At 38.9% G+C, this 19,519-nt stretch overlaps 1 protein-coding gene across 5 annotated transcripts in view; it reads right to left on the minus strand.

The window, feature by feature from the left end:
* SPAG9 (sperm associated antigen 9) overlaps positions 1-19,519 on the minus strand; it is a 112,591-nt gene that overhangs the window by 64,196 nt on the left and 28,876 nt on the right. For 4 of the 5 annotated variants that reach the window (XM_070740030.1, XM_070740032.1, XM_070740033.1 and 1 more), the window contains 4 exons: positions 13,186-13,339; positions 6,887-7,094; positions 6,098-6,197; positions 5,229-5,350 (listed from right to left, as the gene is read on the minus strand). In XM_070740030.1, the coding sequence (XP_070596131.1) occupies positions 5,229-5,350; positions 6,098-6,197; positions 6,887-7,094; positions 13,186-13,339 (584 nt within the window). The remainder of the gene's footprint in view (positions 1-5,228; positions 5,351-6,097; positions 6,198-6,886; positions 7,095-13,185; positions 13,340-19,519) is intronic. The other variant, XM_070740031.1, reaches the window with a different exon arrangement.

Genomic DNA, 19,519 nt, shown 5'->3' on the forward strand with positions numbered 1-19,519 from the left:
AGCCATTAATAACGTATCTTAAAAGATCCAGCAAAAGACTAATAGAAATATCTGGCTTCGTAAAATGTTGGTAACGCTGGGGAAATGATTGGTAGTACTGCACATGCATGAAATGATGAGAAATGAGACCAATAAGTGCAGGTAGTTCTAGTTTGACGGCCAGTCTCTTAGCAACCAAAATTATGACAGACCCACCTGTGAAAAACTACTTATGATCCTATTCCGAAGTTATGGCCACTACATTGGCTCCACAGTCATTTGTTCTTATGACTGACCTTAGAGATGCTGCAATGGCTTCTCCTTTGTCTAGGTTCTCTCACCCTGCTCCAGTGTCCCTACACACCTTGGGCATGTTTCCCCCTGCACAAGGCTCCCACAGGGCTTGGGCCTCCTTCCAACTCCATCACCCACTGCATACTTACCTCTGGAAGATCTGTGGGACTCCTGCCTCATGATAGACAGAGAAAACACTCCATCCCTCAGTGTCCCTGGGTCCCAGAAGAGCCCACCATTTTCTGAGCTGCCGCCAAGGAACTATGGCTGCATCCAAGTGGTAAGCACTTGCAGCATGCAGCCATGCACCTCAGGGACAAAATGGTCAGTTCTGTGCAGCATTGTGGAACGCTTGTGGCCTCATTGAAGCAGTAGCCACTTCTAGGACACAGCCAGGTGGCCCAGACATGAAGCAGTCTGCTCTGCTTCCCTAACAGTTTTCTGACTGTAATACATGAGAATGGAGTGATTGTGCAGTAATGATTGTTTTTAATATCTATGGGTTTTAAATTTCATTTTTTAATTTATATTGGATTTGTACTCTGTATATTTGTATATTTGTACTCTGTATACTCTCTCTATATATATATATAGCATACAAATCTAATAAATTATTATTATTATTATTATTCTTGTTGTTGTTGTTGTTGTTGTTGTTATTGTGTTATTGTTGTTGTTGTTGTGAGCCACCCCGAGTCTTCGGAGAGAGGTGGTATTAACAAATCTAATAAATCTAATCTAATCTAACTCACACAGTACTGCAGAAAGCTCAGTTAGGAAAACACAATAGAATGCTTCATCACTGGGTCGCATGGCTGTGTCCCTAAAGTAGCTGCCATTTTGGATCAGCTACAAAGCCACAGGTTTGGAGCTCTGGATATCTTTGAAAGGTAAGTATACAATGGGTGACAGGCATAGTTCCCTCCAAGCTGAGCAGTGAGCAATCGCTCACTTAAAAATCATCATCAACTCAGAGTTTTCCAAACCTGCCCAGAAGCTGAGAGGGAAAGAGTGAGAGGGAAGGAGAGAGAGAGGAAGAGAGGAAGAGAGAGAAACAGATAGAAAAAAGAAAGGAAGGAAAAGAGAAAGAAAAAGAATGGAAGTAAGGAAGAGAGAAAGAAAATCAAAATCTAGTTTGAAACTAGCTCAACTATTTAAGTGGCATTTTGATATTGATAGAGTTGCCCTATTATGAGCTCACTGTTATAGACCAGTACAGTATTTTATTTTGAAATTCTCTGAGGCAAAACAGGGTGGGTTTTTTATGTTTTTTATTTGTTTGTTTGTTTGTTTGTTTATTTATTTATTATTTCTGTGCCGCCCAGTCCCAAAGGGACTGCCGCTCAGACACTATACTTTTCCGCCCACCCCCCAAACAAATTAGAGGGGACACTGGTGACAGGTGGCGGGGAGGACAGGTAGGGCCTGGCAGGGTGGGGAGCAGGCAAAGTTGTTGTTATGATTTGATTTGATTTGATTTGATTTGATTTGATTTGATTTCTGCCCCTCTCCGTAGACTCGGACTCAGTTTGGAGGGGAAAGGCCTGCAGAGACCTGGAGATAGAGAAATCCAAGGGCTATGGGGGTCCCTGTAATGCTGGGAAGAAGAGCGGAGTTGAGTCTGAGGCAGGTAGGTCTGGACCTATGCTAGGTCTACTAAAGCTTTCCTTACTCCTAGGCATCCCAAGCTCCACTCACATCTGTATCAGGAAGAGCAGGGGGTGGGGGTGATTAAGCAAGGTGAACTCACTTAATGACTGTTAGATTGTTGCAAGGAGAAAAATGATGGGAATACCTGTGCATCATTTACTTAAGGCTTAAATAAAGCTACTTTCCTCACCAAAAGCCTTGCCTACACTTCAAAGTCCAAAACTTTAAATAACTCTTAGAGCAAACGGGCTATTTGGTAATTATGATGCTTGTACACCAGAAATTTCCCTCAGGGAACAGGGAAATTCTTGCAGGAAGGGTATTCTGTGAGCACCCTGAAGTTATGCAGAAAGTTAGCTGAACAAGGCAAAAATAAGCTTTTTAATTTCTTACACATTTAGTCCAATTTATTTCTATATCTGAGGCTTTAATACAGGGGTGTCAAACTGGTGGGCCGCGGACTAAATGCATCATGTGCAGGCCCACTCCAGCTCTGCAAAGGGGGAAAAAACGTTGCAAAATCTCACATGATGGCAACGTGACACCACAAGTTTGACACCCTTGCAGGCAGACTGGACTATGGAAAAAATATAAACAAAGCAACAGAAGTTTGATTGTTTGATAAGACACACTCAAAGTACTGCTCAAGTCTATAGATTTTTTTTAAAAAACCCAGATTCTGTGCTTTCTGTGTGGGAAGCAGGAACACTCTGTGTCCATTCTGCCAGGATAACATAGTCACATTCTATTATTCTCTTTGCTCTCAGAACTAGCCAGCATTTGAGGTTTTCATCCTACAACATGTTTCCTGTTTGTGTAAATTTCAAAGGTTAGAAAACAGCCTTTTGTCCTACATGAAGAGCTCAAAGAAAATGGTTTCAGAACGATTCCCCCTTGCCATGTGCTTATTCCCCAATCATTTCCCCCTATTGTTGTTTGCACTGTCAGAATTTGGATCAGTAGCATAGAAAGGAAGACTATTTTTAATTAATAGTGAAACTTTGCGTTTTTAGAATACTTCGGTTTCAAAGAAGGAACTGTTTCAGTTATATGAGCAACACTTTTAACTGTTGGTATTCCAAGTAGAGAATCATTATCAGGCAAAATAAATTAAAAAGCACTAAGCAGGATAAAGACAAAACAAGTTGCAAAACAGACATTATGAAAGCAACAGCCAAGAGTGTGGAACTTCAAAAAAATCACTTTCAAATATATAAAAAAGGATACACACCAGAATATTCTCCTGGGTATGCAGCCCAAGAGAAAGCAAATTGGAGAATCCCATTTAACTCATGTTGCAAAAGCAGGCCAAATATAGCACAGTAAACTACTAATACAAAACATTTCATATAAAATGTGTTCCCTCAGATAGAGTACATCTGGGCTTCTGTAAAAATACATTGTGCGTATTGGTAGCACTAATTACACATACTATGATCTAAAAACAAAACAAAAACAAATCTATGCTAAAATAAATAGTACATGGTTACAACTGGGCAATATTACAAATGATGATATGCCTGTTTATCAGCTTAATACTGCATTAATGATCTATTTGAATATATTCTTAAAATTACCTATTTTGATATAAAAGTGAAATTGAATGTAGCAAATAGATTGGGTGGCTATGTTTTAATGATTTGATTGGTTGGTGGAATCACATTTAGTTGAAGGATTGGCAAGGTGATGATTGTGATATGTTTTTTTGTTTAGGGCTGGTTTCCAAATTTCTGGTAGGCAGGACGTGTCATCACGTTTATTCATACAGAGGGGGTGTTTTTCTATCTGTCTGTGTGTGTGTGTGTGTGTGTGTGTGTGTGTGTGTGTGTGTGTGTTTTGAAATGAAGAGAGGAAAGTATTTCTTTGTGTGAATTTTGGGTGGTAGATGTTCCTCCACTAAGAAATATTTGAAGAAGGAACAACTCACATACAGTACATTCCAGTTTTACAAAGATGTTACTTAAAAAAACCCTCCACTTGACATTTTAAAGCATGCTAAACTTTTATCTTATTCCCTCTGATGCCACCAACTCCAAATACATTGGACATCTGACAACACACCAAGGAATACAGGTAGTCCTTAACTTACAACAGTTCATTTAGCAATCATTCAAAGTTACAACTCCCCTGAAAAAAGTGACTTATGAGCATTTTTCACACTTATGGCCACATCTTCATGGTTATGTGATTTACATTCAGATGCTTGACAACCAACTCACGTTTATGACAGTTGCAATGCACCAGGGTCATACGACTATCTTTTGCCACATTCTGACAGGTAAAGTCAATGGGGAAGCTAGATTCACTTAACAATTGTGCTACTAACTTATCAACTGAAGTGATTCACTTTTTAACTGTGGCTAGAGAGGTCGTAAAATGGGACAAAACTCACTTAACACATGTCTCACTTAGCAACATAAAATTTGGGCTCAATTGTTGTCATAACTTGAGAACTACCTGTATAAAACAATATAAGAAAGAACAACAAAAACAATCTAGAAAAAAAGATAAAGGAGCAAGATAACAAACCTAGCAGACATCCCAAATATCCATTAATGTCTATTTAATGATTAAATAGAACATTAACTATTATTTAATGAGGGGGTTTCAGCCCCCCCATTTCAAAGAGAATACCATATTTTTAGGGCACTCCCCACTTCAACACAGCTATTGTATTAATGTCAAAATCACTCTTTTTTAAAAAAAACTTTAAAACTTTACCCTCCCCATTAATTCCGAGATAGAAAAGGCATCTTGGAAGTTCATTTATAGGTAAAAAGCTACAGATTTCCTAAAACAAAACCCTCCTTTCTCTTCTGCTTATCCTCCAAAAAGATTCCTCACCCACATAAACAACAAGGAGGTGGGAAAGAGACTGAATGGTAAGGTTGAAGAAATGTAAAATATTAGGGATATTCATCTAACATACATTAATAGCAACTAAAAGTATAATGATGCAGTGGAAGGTTTAAGAAAATCTCGCCACAATGAAATAAACAATATGGTCACCATCACTACCCACTATTTGAGCTGTAAATCTCCCAGATGACTGGCCAAAAGATTAGTGGCTAAAACGGGGACCCTTTTTTAATGATTAAGTACAGGCATAAATATGATTTGTGTGGTAAACAGTTAAACAAATGACAACATAAAAGGTAAATAGTGAATGTTTTCACTCTACTTACTAGGAGAATTATATATGGAAATATCTTGAGTACTTTTTTCTTATAATTTTATGCTTGAACTATTCTCTAAATAGCTTTTATCATTTCTAAACAGGTTTTTTTTTTAAAGAAAATACTCACCCAGCAAGTCTGCTCCTTCATCCACATCTCCAATCAGACCAGAGCCAGCAGAAGATAGTTCTTCAAAGAGTGATTCTGTGTTACGATCAAATGCTTTGTTCTCTATGCCTTTGGTAGGAGTACTACACAATAAAATTCGAATGTAGGAGGGAGAATAATTAAATCTTTTTTAAAAAAAATACTTCTCCAGTCTACATCTCGGTGTACAAATGTGCACATTTTCTAAATCTTCAAGGATTAGACAATGTAAATTCTGCTCCATAAACAATTATGCCACAATTAATGGTTTATTATTTAAGAAAGCTTAAGCAAAAACACACATTCAGCAATCACCCCTTCCCCCTTTCCTTTCTGTCTCTTTTCCCAGTAGGATGCAGAAATATCAGGCACATTAATCAAGGGACTATTTTCTCCTCCAAAACACTGATGTTCGCATAATTACAAGCTCCTCTGATTCACTTGTCTTTTTTCCTGACAATTTGGTATCCACGTTGTCACCATAACAGGTTAGCCAATTTTGTTTCATAACATATACACACATACACACACAGCAATCTCTTTCTCTATGCAAAGCAGGTAGAAATGAGAAGCAATATACTAATTTGACATGTTACTCTTAGGAAGAGATATTGAGGGCTGTCTATGCACATACTGTTTTGCCCTTCATGGCAGATCAAAGGTTTTTGGACCAGAGCGTCAATGGAAAATCTGAGCGCCACAGAATGCCTGAATACTAACTATTGACTGCAAAGTATTGATCAAGAGATTGGTCATGTGCCATAACAACAACAAAATAGCTACAACAACTCTCTTGTAATATTTGTATTTTTTCCAAGCTCTCTGGTGACTGAAAATTACTGGCAAAATACCTTGAACCTTTATATCCACTAAGATCTTTATCCATATCCAATTCTGGAGTGGATTCAATGATTGCCTGAACTTCAGATTTGTCATCATTTTCATTAGCTCCTTCAAAAGAAATAGGTAAATTATTGTCAAAACCAAGGAATAAGAAATACAATTAAAAGCAGCATACATAGGACCTTCCCTAGTTTTGTTCTCAAAACACAATCCTGTGAATTAGGTAAGAGTGGGAGAGAATGACTGGTCCCCATTGACACTGTGAGTTTCATTATCAAGTAGGAAGTAAAATTTAGCTTTACCTGGTCCAAGTCCAACACACAAAACCATATATTTTCTTTTAGGTATACTGAGAGCACATGCACCAAAGACAAATTCCTTGTGTGTCCAACCACACTTGGCCAATAAAGAATTATATTCTATTCTAGTTCACTACATTACACCAGCACTCTATTAATGAACAAGATTATTAGTTTCCAAAATTAATGGTCACTTCTCACAGAACATCTTTTCTAAATGTGAAAAACTGAAGTAACCCACATTGTCATATACAAAATAATAGTTTACCAGAATAAAGATCCTTAAATCTGACAATATAGTCTTAGTTGATCATTTACTAAATCTGAAAGCAGTGGTTATTTAATCTCATAGCTGCTTTCTGTATGCAGATGTCTTCCTATGAGAAATAAAAGTAGCAATCTAAATATTTATTAATTCTGGAACCTATAGGCATACTGTGGATTTTAAATGACCCAAACCATTAAAATACTCAAAATGTGAATAATCTATCAACTTACCAATGGATACATTTCTTGTTTCCTGGGCTACCTGTACTTCAATGTGCTTGCTTATGTCCAATTTCTGGTTCCATGAATCAGAATTCTTTGCAAGGCCTTTCTTGTCTTCATGCAGGGGAGACTCCGCAGATGTAAGCACATCTGAAGCAGCAGTTAAAATTGGTGTAGTAGATTTGGACCCTGCTTGGCTAACATCAGAAATTTCATCCTAAAGCATAAAGAAGTTTGGAGTAATTACAAAATTTATATAGCATATCCCCCAACCTGAAGTAATACTTAACTACTTGAAGCCAGATACAGGTAATTTACTGTGTTTTCAAGCTAAAAGGTGCATATTTTTTTGTGCAAAATAAATTTTACTTTAAAAAATTATCTTAATGGAGATGCCACCCATATTCAAGGCACCAATCTCAGTGGTACAAAATACGCTTTTCTAGTATTCAATAATGTTTCAATACTAGCTAAGCATTTAAGTCTTTTTAAATTAACTATTAGCCCTTAAAAGTCCTGACAAAAAGCACAACTATGAGTACCTACACTATCTTTACTATAAGCTTACATTAACAGAATCTTGCAAGATGTATCCTCCTGATGTCCCATTTTTGTGAAAAAAATAGAGTACATAGATGGTTTGGGAAGCCTACAGAGTAGTCCTGGGGGCTGAGGGAAGGCAATAACACTCATTTTGCAAAAAAAAAAATGGGCCAGTTTTATAAAAGCGGGGGTGTTTTTGCCTTCCCCCAGTCTCAGGAGCATTCTGCAGGTCTCCCAAACCCTCCGCACACCTCATTTTTGCCCAAAACAGGTGAAAATGGGCCAGTTTTCACAAAAACATGAGCATTTTTGCCTTCCCCCAACCCCCAGGAACACTCTGCAGGTTTCCCAAACCCTCTGTGTACCCTGTTCTTCACAAAAATGGGTGAAAAATGGTTCTTACAAAAAATAAATTGAGCCATTTTTGCAAAAAATGCGGTGCGTAGAGGGTTTGGGAGGTTTGCAGAGTGCTCCTAGTGGCTAGGGAGGACAAAAACTTTTTTTTCTTTCTTACCTCCTTGAAATCTTGGTGCATCTTATACACCAGTGCACCTTATAGTCCAAAAATACAGTTAGTTGTCATGTCTGAAGCTCTTCTTCCTGTCTTTCAAGATCATTTACATATACCATTCCATTAACCCACCTAAAGACAACCTACAATATGTCATTTTCAAAGACTCGTCCTCTTCAACCATGTTTTCCTTCAGGATGCATCTATCCCAATGCCAAGAAGTTCAACTCCTCATTAGCTATACACCCCCTTGTTCCTAAAAATCATATTCAGCTGTTCAATGCTGGTGTTGCTGAAACATTTCACAAGCAAGAAGAGAGATGGAATTTATAGGAATCAGGCTTTTTTTAAAAAATTGAAACAATGTTTTCTTAGCAATAGACTTTTATACTGCTTCAAAGTGCTTTACAGAACTTTCTAAGTAGTATACAAATGTTGGCATATTGCCTCCAACAATCTGGGTCTTCATTTTATCAAGTTTGGAAGGATGGAAAGCTGAGTCAACCTTGAGACGGTGAAGATCAAACTTCTGGCAGTAGGCAGTTAGCCTGCAATACTGCATTCTAACCACAGCACCATCACAATTCCTATTGTACCAGTTAGCCAAAGTAAAGGCACAAGAATGCCCATAAAAGTTCACTTCTCTTTTACTTTCCATATATATGTATATGTTGTTAATATCATTACACTAATAAATACTAGATTAATGTATACATAATTTTAAAATATGCAGAATTAATCAATGCTTATATGTTTAAAAAATTTAAACAATTTATATATTGTACAAATTTTAAAATATGCAGAATTAATTAGTGAATACATTTTAAATAATTTAAACAATTTACATATTGTCTTATGCTACTTTAATACATTATTTATTTTACATGTACATTCAGAGCATAAAAAAGAAAGATGCAAATATAGACATATAAAATCAATGAATGAATAAAACATCTGTTTTAATTAACAATATATTCCAAGCCTCATTCTTCCTCTCAGTACAATGAATATAAACAATTTAAACTGTTTATAAGTCATCTGAGCAAATTTTAATTGCTTGTCCATTTTCACTGACACTTGCAATTTGTATCAACAACCAAATAATATTCATAATTTCCTTTTATATTTCATTTTCATTTGTATTAATCAATATAAGATGGTTGTATCCCACCATGTTTATAGGTTCATTATTGTAAAACATCAAATTCAATGTATGCATCTACTGACATAATTCTAGTCTCCATCATTAGACAATCTCGCAAAGAGGAAATCTCTCCTACAAAGATGTTTGCCCATTATGCTCTTTCTTGGACAAGGCATTCTAAAATTATTTCTGCTCCAGTAAAACACTTCTAGAAAGTTTTAACTTTGCTGTTAAGAGTGACATTCCTGAACTCCCCAACCCTGCCCCGAAAATCCAGCAAAGATACCCTGACTTATTTATCCGTCAACTTATTAGAAGAAGAAAATAATCTCTGGTTTCATTCCATAAATCCAGAGTAAAATGAAGTTTCACTTTGCCTAAGCATTTCCCAGCTTCTGTATTCTAGCCACATTGTGAAAAGAATGCAGCACTCGGACTATTGACCTTAGCAGTCAAAAAGCTCCCAACAAAAAACCTTAGTTACCAACAGAAGCAGAACTTACAAGTCTTTGTTTGAAAGGTTATGCTTAAATTTGGACTATTCTAATTGCAAAGTGACCGTTCCTTTTAAAAACTGCACTTGCTGCTCTTCTGCTGCTGCTCTTAAAGTATCAGGCTATTTGGACAAATTTAAATGCTTCAATCGAAGCTGATAAGTGTTATTAAGAAAATTATGATTACTGTACATCGCTCTAAGACCTTAATTATTCAAGATCTTATATTTTCTGTTTGTGTTTCTCTTAATGCAATTTTCAGTTGCACAAGAAAGGAAGGATTATTATTCAGGATGTACGGGCAAAATTAAGTAGTTATTACAATGTTAAACTAAAGGAGTGGAAAACAGAATTTAAACCTCATTCATCCATGAAGCTTCTAATGATCTGTGATCAGTTACACTTTTTCAATCTAAACTATCTCTTATGGTAGCTGTTCGGAAGCTGGAAAATATGAATTTTTGTTAATAGATTTTGATAATTTACATTTAAGCATAGGATTTTATAAGGAAGGTTATATATTGCATTGGGGATTTTCTCAGTTTACTTTGCAGTATTTAGAAGATCAATGAATTTAAATATTTCAGATATCCAGTATCCAGAAAAGATGAAAATGATTATCCTTCACCAGAAAGTGCAGAAAAAGTGCAAAAGAAAGATTATCCTTCACCAGACAATCTAAATCACATGTAATCTATATAGCACTATATTTAAATACGTAAGAGTAAACACTATTTTTTCATTAGCTTAATTGACCCATAACCCAATGTGTACCAAACAATATATCAAGTTCAATATAAGGACATTCTGGATGGGACTGGAAAGCTAAAAAGTAGAGAAGAATTAGGTGAACAAAATAAAAATACTGATTGGTGACCATAAGCACAAATACAGTCCCAATATAAGAAAAGACATAGAAGAAAATGGAATCGAAATAGAGTTTAAAACATTGGACCAATTCGAAAATAAAATCATTTCTAAATTTTATAATTATTTATTACAATATGAAAGAATGGAAGACATAGTTAAGAGGCCCATGATTGTATGGGCAAAAAATATAGGACATACTATCCACTTGGCAGACTGGGAACAAGCTTGGAATAGAAATCTCAAACTTACTAAATCAGCATCATATAAAGAAAATTATTACAAAATGCTCTGTTGATGGCACTTAGCCCCAACTAGATTAGCTAAAATTTATCCAAATTTGAGCTCTAATTGTTGGAAATACAAAAACCCCCCACAAGGCACCTTTTTTTTCATATGTGGTGGTTGTGTCCTGAAATTACTATAACATATGGGGGGAAATGGTATCAGTGGATTGAATCAAGGAAAAGGAAAAGGGATAATATATACCGTATATACTTGAGTATAAGCCAAGTTTTTCAGCCCCAAAAATGGGCTGAAAAACCTGACCTCGGCTTATACTCGAGTCACCACAAGAGGGCGCCCCGCCAGCAAGCTAAACAGGGAGGAAGGGGACGGCATGAACTCTCTCCAGGCTTTAGAAGCCTCCAGCCAGAGAGAGAAGCAGATTTGTTAAAGAGATCCACTTGGTACGGCACCAGGGGAAGGAGGAGGAGGGCAGCTCTTTTCTTTCCTCCTACTCCTCCCCCGCGGCTGTGGGCTATTCTGGCTCTCCTCCGCCTCATTTCCCTGTTGCAGTCCCAAGTGGATCTCTTTAGCAAATCTGCTTCCCTGCACAACACATGGGGCAATAAAGGGAGACGAGGAGGAGGGAGGATCAGGGGTGGGAGATCAAGCCAATGAGCCAGCCAGCAAGCTAAAGGGGGGGGGGGCAGCATGAACTCTCTCCAGGCTTCTAAAAACTCAACTTTAAAGAGCCCTGGGTTAGGATTAGAAATGCAAGAGTCTTCAAACCTGGAAAAATTAGGGCTTGTGGACTTCAACTCCTACTCCTGAAGTAGCATGGCTGGTGCAGGAATTCTGGGAGTTGAAGTCCACTAGTCTTAAAACTGTCCAAGTTTAAAGAGCCCTGGGTTAGGGTTAGAAAAAGGTTTTAGCTTGGTTGCTGATTGAGCTACTTTTTTTACTTTTTAATGTATTGTTATTACCAGATTGCTTTCGTTTACCCTCTTTTAAATTTACAGAGCTAATTTTGGTTTTCTTTAAAATAAATATTCTAAAACATTTAATCTACTGATGTCTCAATTAATGTAATTTTATTGGTTTCCATTTTTATAAGTTACCAGTAGCCACTGCATTTTCTAACCTCGGCTTGTACTCGGGTCAATAAGTTTTCCCAGGTTTTTGTGGCAAAAACTGGTGCCTTGGCTTGTACTCGGGTCGGCTTATACTCGAGTATATACGGTATATAAATATAAAGAGCCGGGGTGGCGCAGCAGGCAGAGTGCTGTACTGCAGGCCACTGAAGCTGACTGTAGATCTGAAGGTCAGCGGTTCAAATCTCATCACCAGCTCAAGGTTGACTCAGCCTTCCATCCTTCCGAGGTGGGTAAAATGAGGACCCAGATTGTGGGGCAATAGGCTGGCTCTGTTAAGAAGTGCTATTGCTAACATGTTGTAAGCCGCCCTGAGTCTAAGGAGAAGGGCGGCATAAAAAATGAATGAATGAATGAATGAATGAATGAATGAATGAATGAATGAATGAATGAATGAATATATAAATAAATAACAAAGCACTGAAAATTGTAAATATGTAACTATAAATATAGATATAAATATGATGAATGAAATATGATGAAACATAATGCTTTAATGTCTTAACAAAAGTAGAATGTTGTGACAATGTATAATGCTCAAAGATTTATCATAACTGTTATTTTAAAGAAACGAATTGAAAATCAATAAAAAAATTTTTAAAAAATAACAATGTATCAAGTTCAAGTTGAAGCTTTATGCCTATAATTCTGAAGTGAAGAATTATATGTAATTAATAACCAATTCATGTGAATGGATTCATATTATGGCCTCATTCAGGGCTATATTACAATAAATGCTTAGTAGGTGGATACCATATAGTCTAGTAGAAAGTTATCAGTTAAATCCCACTAGAAAATACCATGAATATCATGGCATTACTGAATTAAGGAGCAAAGTTCTTTAACAAATGTCATTAATCAGAATATTTATATTTTTAGCCAGCATAAAATTAATTATTTTGATACAATTATTGATATAAATTAGCTATCCAAACAGCAAGCTTTCGTTTAGATAAAAATATACACTTGGCTTTTTGTTTTGTCCTTGTGTTTTTTTCCCAACACACGTCTTCCCAATGGAAATCTTCAAAAACAAAACCACAACCATGCTAATAATCAAAATCTGTACATAGTAAATATTAATATTAATAACTCCTAAAAGCCCTACAAGATATTCTACCGAACTGCAAGTTTAGAAAACATTGTCTAAGAGAATTAGAAAATTTTGTCTTTCCACGTTCCCAAGTGCTAATAGCCTTTCAATAAACTATACATTAGAAGAAATGGGAACTTACCTTTAACTCACCTGGAATGAGTTTCAAAAATTTGTGCACTAAGAAAAGACAATTGGAAGTTTAGCTTTTGCTTAGACAAATACATCCTAAGGAAAAGAATTTTTTTTCCCACTGTGAAAATTGAAATAGCTCCTTCACCTTGAGGCTGGTGCGGGAACGGGGCTGACTGAGTTCACGGAACTTCCAACTGTCTGATCCAGGAGTTTCCACGGATCCTCTCTGAGTATCAGGAGTAAGAAGCGCATCTCCTGGAGGGAGCGGAAATATGCCCAATGATATAGGAGGCTCCTTTCTGTAGATAAGGGGGACAATATCATATGTTACAATTTCTTACACACTCTCAATTTTTGAAACTTAAAATGTTAAAATCACATTTATCATTTTAAACAGATTCAAGATATGTACTCTCTTACGCTGCTTTACATGTGGGCAGTAGACAAGGTATATATTAATTCATTTAAGGCCATTTTACTAATATATTTTCCTGAGACAAAGCTAATACAGTAGAACCCCGACTTACGAGATTAATTGGTGCCGGAAGGAGGCTCGTAAGTCGGAAAGCTCGTATGACGAAACATTGTTTCCCATAGGAAACAATGTAAAGTCAATTAATCCGTGCAACAACAACAAAAACCGCTGCCGCCCGGCTGTCACCCGGGGGCTGTTTTAAAAGATGACAGCCGGGCGGGGGGGGGGCTTCCCAGCAGCCAGCTTCCAAGCAAAGGGGGGGAAAGGAGCGGGCGGGGGAAAGGGGGCAAACCCCACCATCAGTGTGATTGCGACTCCCCTCCCGTGGCTGCTGTTGAGGCGGCAGCGGCGTCCGCCTCTGGCGCGCGGCTCTCTCTCCATTCTTCTCTTTCCCCCTCTCGGGCTCCGAATGCGGCAGCGGGAAGAGGAAACGAGGCAGTCCCGGGTCGCTTGCTTCCCCGGCCAGCAAGCCGGCTGCCTGGGAAAGGATGAGGCAGGAAAGACTGCAGAAAAACGGAGGAAACCCATGGAGATCCAGAGGGGAGGATGGGGCAGGAAAGAGTGCAGAAAAACGGAGGAAACCCATGGAGATCCAGAGGGGAGAATGGGGCAGGAAAGAGTGCAGAAAAACGGAGGAAACCCATGGAGATCCAGAGGGGAGGATGGGGCAGGAAAGACTGCAGAAAAACGGAGGGAAAAAGCGCGCTGGCCGGGGAAGCAAGCGATCCGGGACTGCCTCGTTTCCTCTTCCCGCCGCCGCCGCATTCGGAGCCCGAGAGGGGTAAAGAGAAGAATGGAGAGAGAGCCGCGACGCACCGACACACGCGCGGCTCTCTCTCCATTCTTCTCTTTCCCTCTCTCGGGCTCCGAATGCGGCGGCGGCGGGAAGAGGAAACGAGGCAGTCCCGGATCGCTTGCTTCCCCGGCCAGCAAGCCGGTTGCCTGGGAAAGCGCTTTTTTCCTCCGTTTTTCTGCACTCTTTCCTGCCCCATCCTCCCCTCTGGATCTCCATGGGTTTCCTCCGTTTTTCTGCAGTCTTTCCTGCCCCATCCTCCCCTCTGGATCTCCATGGGTTTCCTCCGTTTTTCTGCACTCTTTCCTGCCCCATCCTCCCCTCTGGATCTCCATCGGTTTCCTCCGTTTTTCTGCACTCTTTCCTGCCCCATCCTCCCCTCTGGATCTCCATGGGTTTCCTCCGTTTTTCTGCAGTCTTTCCTGCCCCATCCTCCCCTCTGGATCTCCATGGGTTTCCTCCGTTTTTCTGCACTCTTTCCTGCCCCATCCTCCCCTCTGGATCTCCATCGGTTTCCTCCGTTTTTCTGCACTCTTTCCTGCCCCATCCTCCCCTCTGGATCTCCATGGGTTTCCTCCGTTTTTCTGCAGTCTTTCCTGCCCCATTCTCCCCTCTGGATCTCCATGGGTTTCCTCCGTTTTTCTGCAGTCTTTCCTGCCCCATTTTCCCCTCTGGATCTCTATGGGTTTCCTCCGTTTTTCTGCAGTCTTTCCTGCCCCATCCTCCCCTCTGGATCTCCATGGGTTTCCTCCGTTTTTCTGCAGTCTTTCCTGCCCCATTCTCCCCTCTGGATCTCCATGGGTTTCCTCCGTTTTTCTGCAGTCTTTCCTGCCCCATCCTCCCCTCTGGATCTCCATGGGTTTCCTCCGTTTTTCTGCAGTCTTTCCTGCCCCATTCTCCCCTCTGGATCTCCATGGGTTTCCTCCATTTTTCTGCAGTCTTTCCTGCCCCATTCTCCCCTCTGGATCTCCATGGGTTTCCTCCGTTTTTCTGCAGTCTTTCCTGCCCCATCCTCCCCTCCGGATCTCCATGGGTTTCCTCCGTTTTTCTGCAGTCTTTCCTGCCCCATTCTCCCCTCTGGATCTCCATGGGTTTCCTCTGTTTTTCTGCAGTCTTTCCTGCCCCATTCTCCCCTCTGGATCTCCATGGGTTTCCTCCGTTTTTCGGAGCCCGAGAGGGGGAAAGAGAAGAATGGAGAGAGAGCCGCGACGCACCGACACACGGTGAAGAAAGAAAGAAAGAAAGAAAGAAAGAAAGAAAGAAAGAAAGAAAGAAAGGCAACTTCAAAGAAAGGCTCACTGAGCATCTCTCACTCACTCTCTCTTTCTATCCCTCTTTCTTTCTTTCTCTTCCTTTCTCTCTCTCCTCTTCCTTTATCTCCTCTCTCTCTCTCCCTCTCTCTTTCTCTCCCCCCTCTCTCTTTCTCTCTCTCTCCCCCTCTTTCCATCTCTTCTTCTCACTTTCTCTCTCTTGCTATCTCTTTCTCTCCCCCCCCTTTCTCTCACTCACCCCCAAGCAGAAGCCAAGGACCCCCAGAGTGGGGCGGCAGGGGAGGCGAACGCCTCTCCGCTTACCAAGTGCCGGGATACGAGCAGAGAGGAGCCGGGCGCTGGATTGCCTTCCTTCCTTCCAGCATCTTCGGAAGTTGCCGAAAGCGTCAGGGGGGTGCGGCTCCTCTCGGCTCGTATCCCGGATGTGAGCTCGGGAGACGAACAAAAATGTCGCTCCCCTCCCAGCTCTTATCTCGAGCTGCTCGCAAGTAGAGCAGCTCGTATGTCGGGGTTCCACTGTATCAACATCTCCAGTTAGAAAATCTTGGATTATATTAAAATTGTGATGATTATGAATACATTTCTGAGCAGGAAAGCATCATAGCAACTACATACACACTACAGATGCATAGAAACAAATGAAATACTGTAGTTATGCATCAGGTTTGGAAAAAGGCAACCAATGATAAAATGCTATAATTTAAAACTAATTATCAAGTAACTGTAGTTCCAACAGCTTTTGCTAAAGAAACATAGGCTAAAAACTCCCAGAAAAGTCATACTCCCCCCTCTCCCAATTGAATAAAAGAAATATATCATGGGGGGGGGGGGGATTATATGCAGTTTATTTCATTTTGCTTCTAAACCAATGCTTTCCCAAAATATTCAATCAAAGGAGATTTTTTTGCCTAAAAGAACAATCCCTGCAACATTCTTTCAAAAATCAATGCCCATATTTTATCTCTTAAATATGGATATTTTCACCTGATGAAAATTAAAGTAGAAAGCTTAATATTTACCAGATTATGCATGTGCATTTAAATTTTTTGTTGATGTTTTCATTCATGTTCTTTAACAAAGCTGAATGAAATAGGAATTTTCAACACTGATATAAAGAAAAAATAAATGCAAAAGTTTCTAAATTCCCACCCTTAACCTCGTACTAAATGCTAGAGAGAAGAAATTACCCTGCAATATTGTAAAGATACTTTCTGGGAAATGAAGCCATATAAATAGTTAGAGCAAGAGATGCAAAAGCTAGTTATGACAATAAAACAAATAATATTCTAATTGTAAACTTAATTGGTTTACAAGATTTTCTCAGTTTGTAAAGTAATATCAATGAGTTAAATCAAGGTATTCCTGACTATTTAAATTAACAATTTGAATGGGAATGAGAGCTTATGGAAGATAATACAGGCTATCTTCCCTTTGGAGAAGTTGCCAACTTATTAAGTAACATTTGGGACTAGATAATAAAAGGATCGTTTCCATATGGAATAATAATTCCTTTAAAACCTTGGCTGCCACACAAAGACATTCATGATTTCAGAGAATGTTTAACAAATATTGACTACAGTCAAACTAACACAATCATTTGACTATTCAATTGATTAGTATGCTGGTCCTACACATCCATTCACCAGACTTGCTCTGTATTCTATAAAAGCTTTCATTGACACTGTATTACCAGCCAAATTTCCCACAGAAAGGATGGCTCCAAGTAGAACAAGATCAAGAAACACTGCTTCAGCTACCTTAAGGTTTCTATAGCATTTTAGACTAGCGTTCCTGTGTAAGACATCTATAACTGCAGGCAACCATCTCCAATGCTATGACTGCAAGGTCTAGGGGTCACATCTATCATACTAGATAGTTTTGATTGAAAGATAATAAACTCCTCCCCTACAGGATTTGGTTATTCTAAAGAAATATCATTTGCACATGCAAAACAACCAAAGTGCTTTGTGTTAGAGACAAGTCATTGCAGGATGCTAAGATGTCTGACTGCCTTCGCAGTGTTTATTGCTTTTTATACAGTTTTCCAAGCAGCAAAAGGTAGAAGAAAGTAACAGCATTTTTATTAGTGAATTCTCCTTGTCAATGCTTAAGAACTTCCTGTTCATACAACCCAGATGAGATCAAGTATCAGCCAAGGACAGCATCCTACATAATCCTAGCTATGTGAACTGGGTGAGATCATGTAGGTATGAGAGGCCCATTTGAGGTAGGCAGTTTGCTGCACACAACTTCCACATGGCCTCTAACTCTACATAGCTTATTATTATTATTATTATTATTATTATTATTATTATTATTATTATTATTATTATGTATCTCTACATCGCTACATCGCTGGACCAGAATACCTCCGGAACCGCCTACTACCGCACGAATCCCAGCAGCCGATAAGGTCCCACAGAGTTGGCCTTCTCCGGGTCCCGTCGACTAAACAATGTCGTCTGGCGGGCCCCAGGGGAAGAGCCTTCTCTGTGGCGACCCCGGCCCTCTGGAATCAACTCCCCCCGGAGATTAGAACTGCTCCCACCCTCCTCGTCTTCCGTAAACTACTTAAGACCCATCTATACCGCCAGGCATGGGGGATTTGAGACACCTTTCCCCCAAGCTTATTATAATTTATGTTTGGTATGTATGTGCTGTTTGGTTTTTAATTGATAGGGTTTTTTAGTTTTTTCTTAATATTAGATTTGTGCCTGTACAATATTGTTTTATCGCTTGTTGTGAGCCGCCCCGAGTCTTCGGAGAGGGGCGGCATACAAATCTAATAAATTATTATTATTATTATTATTATTATTATTATTATTATTATTATTATTAGCATATGGGCTAAAATGAGAAAGCAAGGTGGGGTGACATGTGGCCAGGCGTAGTGCGGGAGGAAAAGATAGTTACATATCAGCAATGAATTGTTTGTGCCACAAAAAATGGAAGATGACCAGAAAAAGTCTCTTTGGTTCCACAAATCAACACAAAGTCAAATACCAGGCCAGGCAGTTAAATAAAAGGAGTAACTGAGAAACTATAACTACAATCAGCCAATATCTGCACTATAGGTTATGTCCCAAGTGTACCTCAGATCATATGTGCTAGCGTCCTCTTAGTGCTCTGATTAGCTCGACAGTGTCCACTGGAGGCTTATTTATAATTCTGTTCTGCCATTGATTTCTGCTTACCACCAAAGTGAAAAATAAGCTAAAAACAAGCCATGCTATTGTTTTTTCTGACTAGTCACCAGCACACTATACATCAATCTGAAAACAATTTCTAACAAAATAGCAGCCGCTCTCAGCATTAGTATACAAAATAAGCAATTTAAAACAGATCCAAAAGCTGTAGTAAGCATGCCTCTATGATGTACCTATGTTAAAATTGTCCTGAAACAATCATTATATAAATGAGGAAGATGACCAGGATAGCAGGGAGCAAGAGTATCAGAAGAGAAGATACTAGAACAAGAGACTAGGGAAAGGAGAGATGTGGAATGTCAAGAGAGAGAGAAGGAGCTAAAACAAGAGCGCAGATATAAGAACTAGGAAAGGATTAAAACTTAATAACAAGGAAGAGGATGGAAGAGGAAATAAGGTTATTATCATTAAATATTAATAAACTTCTCTATTAAAAGGAATAAAAACATTAATTAGGTTACAACGATCAAATATGAATATAATTTGTATATATATATATATATGGATATAATTTGTATATATATATATATGGATATAATTTGTATTTAGGAGGTTCATATTAATGAAAATCATAGTAATATTTTAGATTGCTGCAAATTATATGGCAAGAGAAAAAGGCTAGAATAAAATGTAAATTATTGCAGGATTCCAGATTGGGAGGAGGTTTTGGCCTACCAGATAGGGAACTGTGCTATCAGGCAGCCGCAAGCAACATGGATTAGAACAGTGTTTCC

Source organism: Erythrolamprus reginae, chromosome 2, assembly GCF_031021105.1.
Source record: "Erythrolamprus reginae isolate rEryReg1 chromosome 2, rEryReg1.hap1, whole genome shotgun sequence".
In the NCBI taxonomy this organism is placed as follows: Eukaryota; Metazoa; Chordata; class Lepidosauria; order Squamata; family Dipsadidae; genus Erythrolamprus; species Erythrolamprus reginae.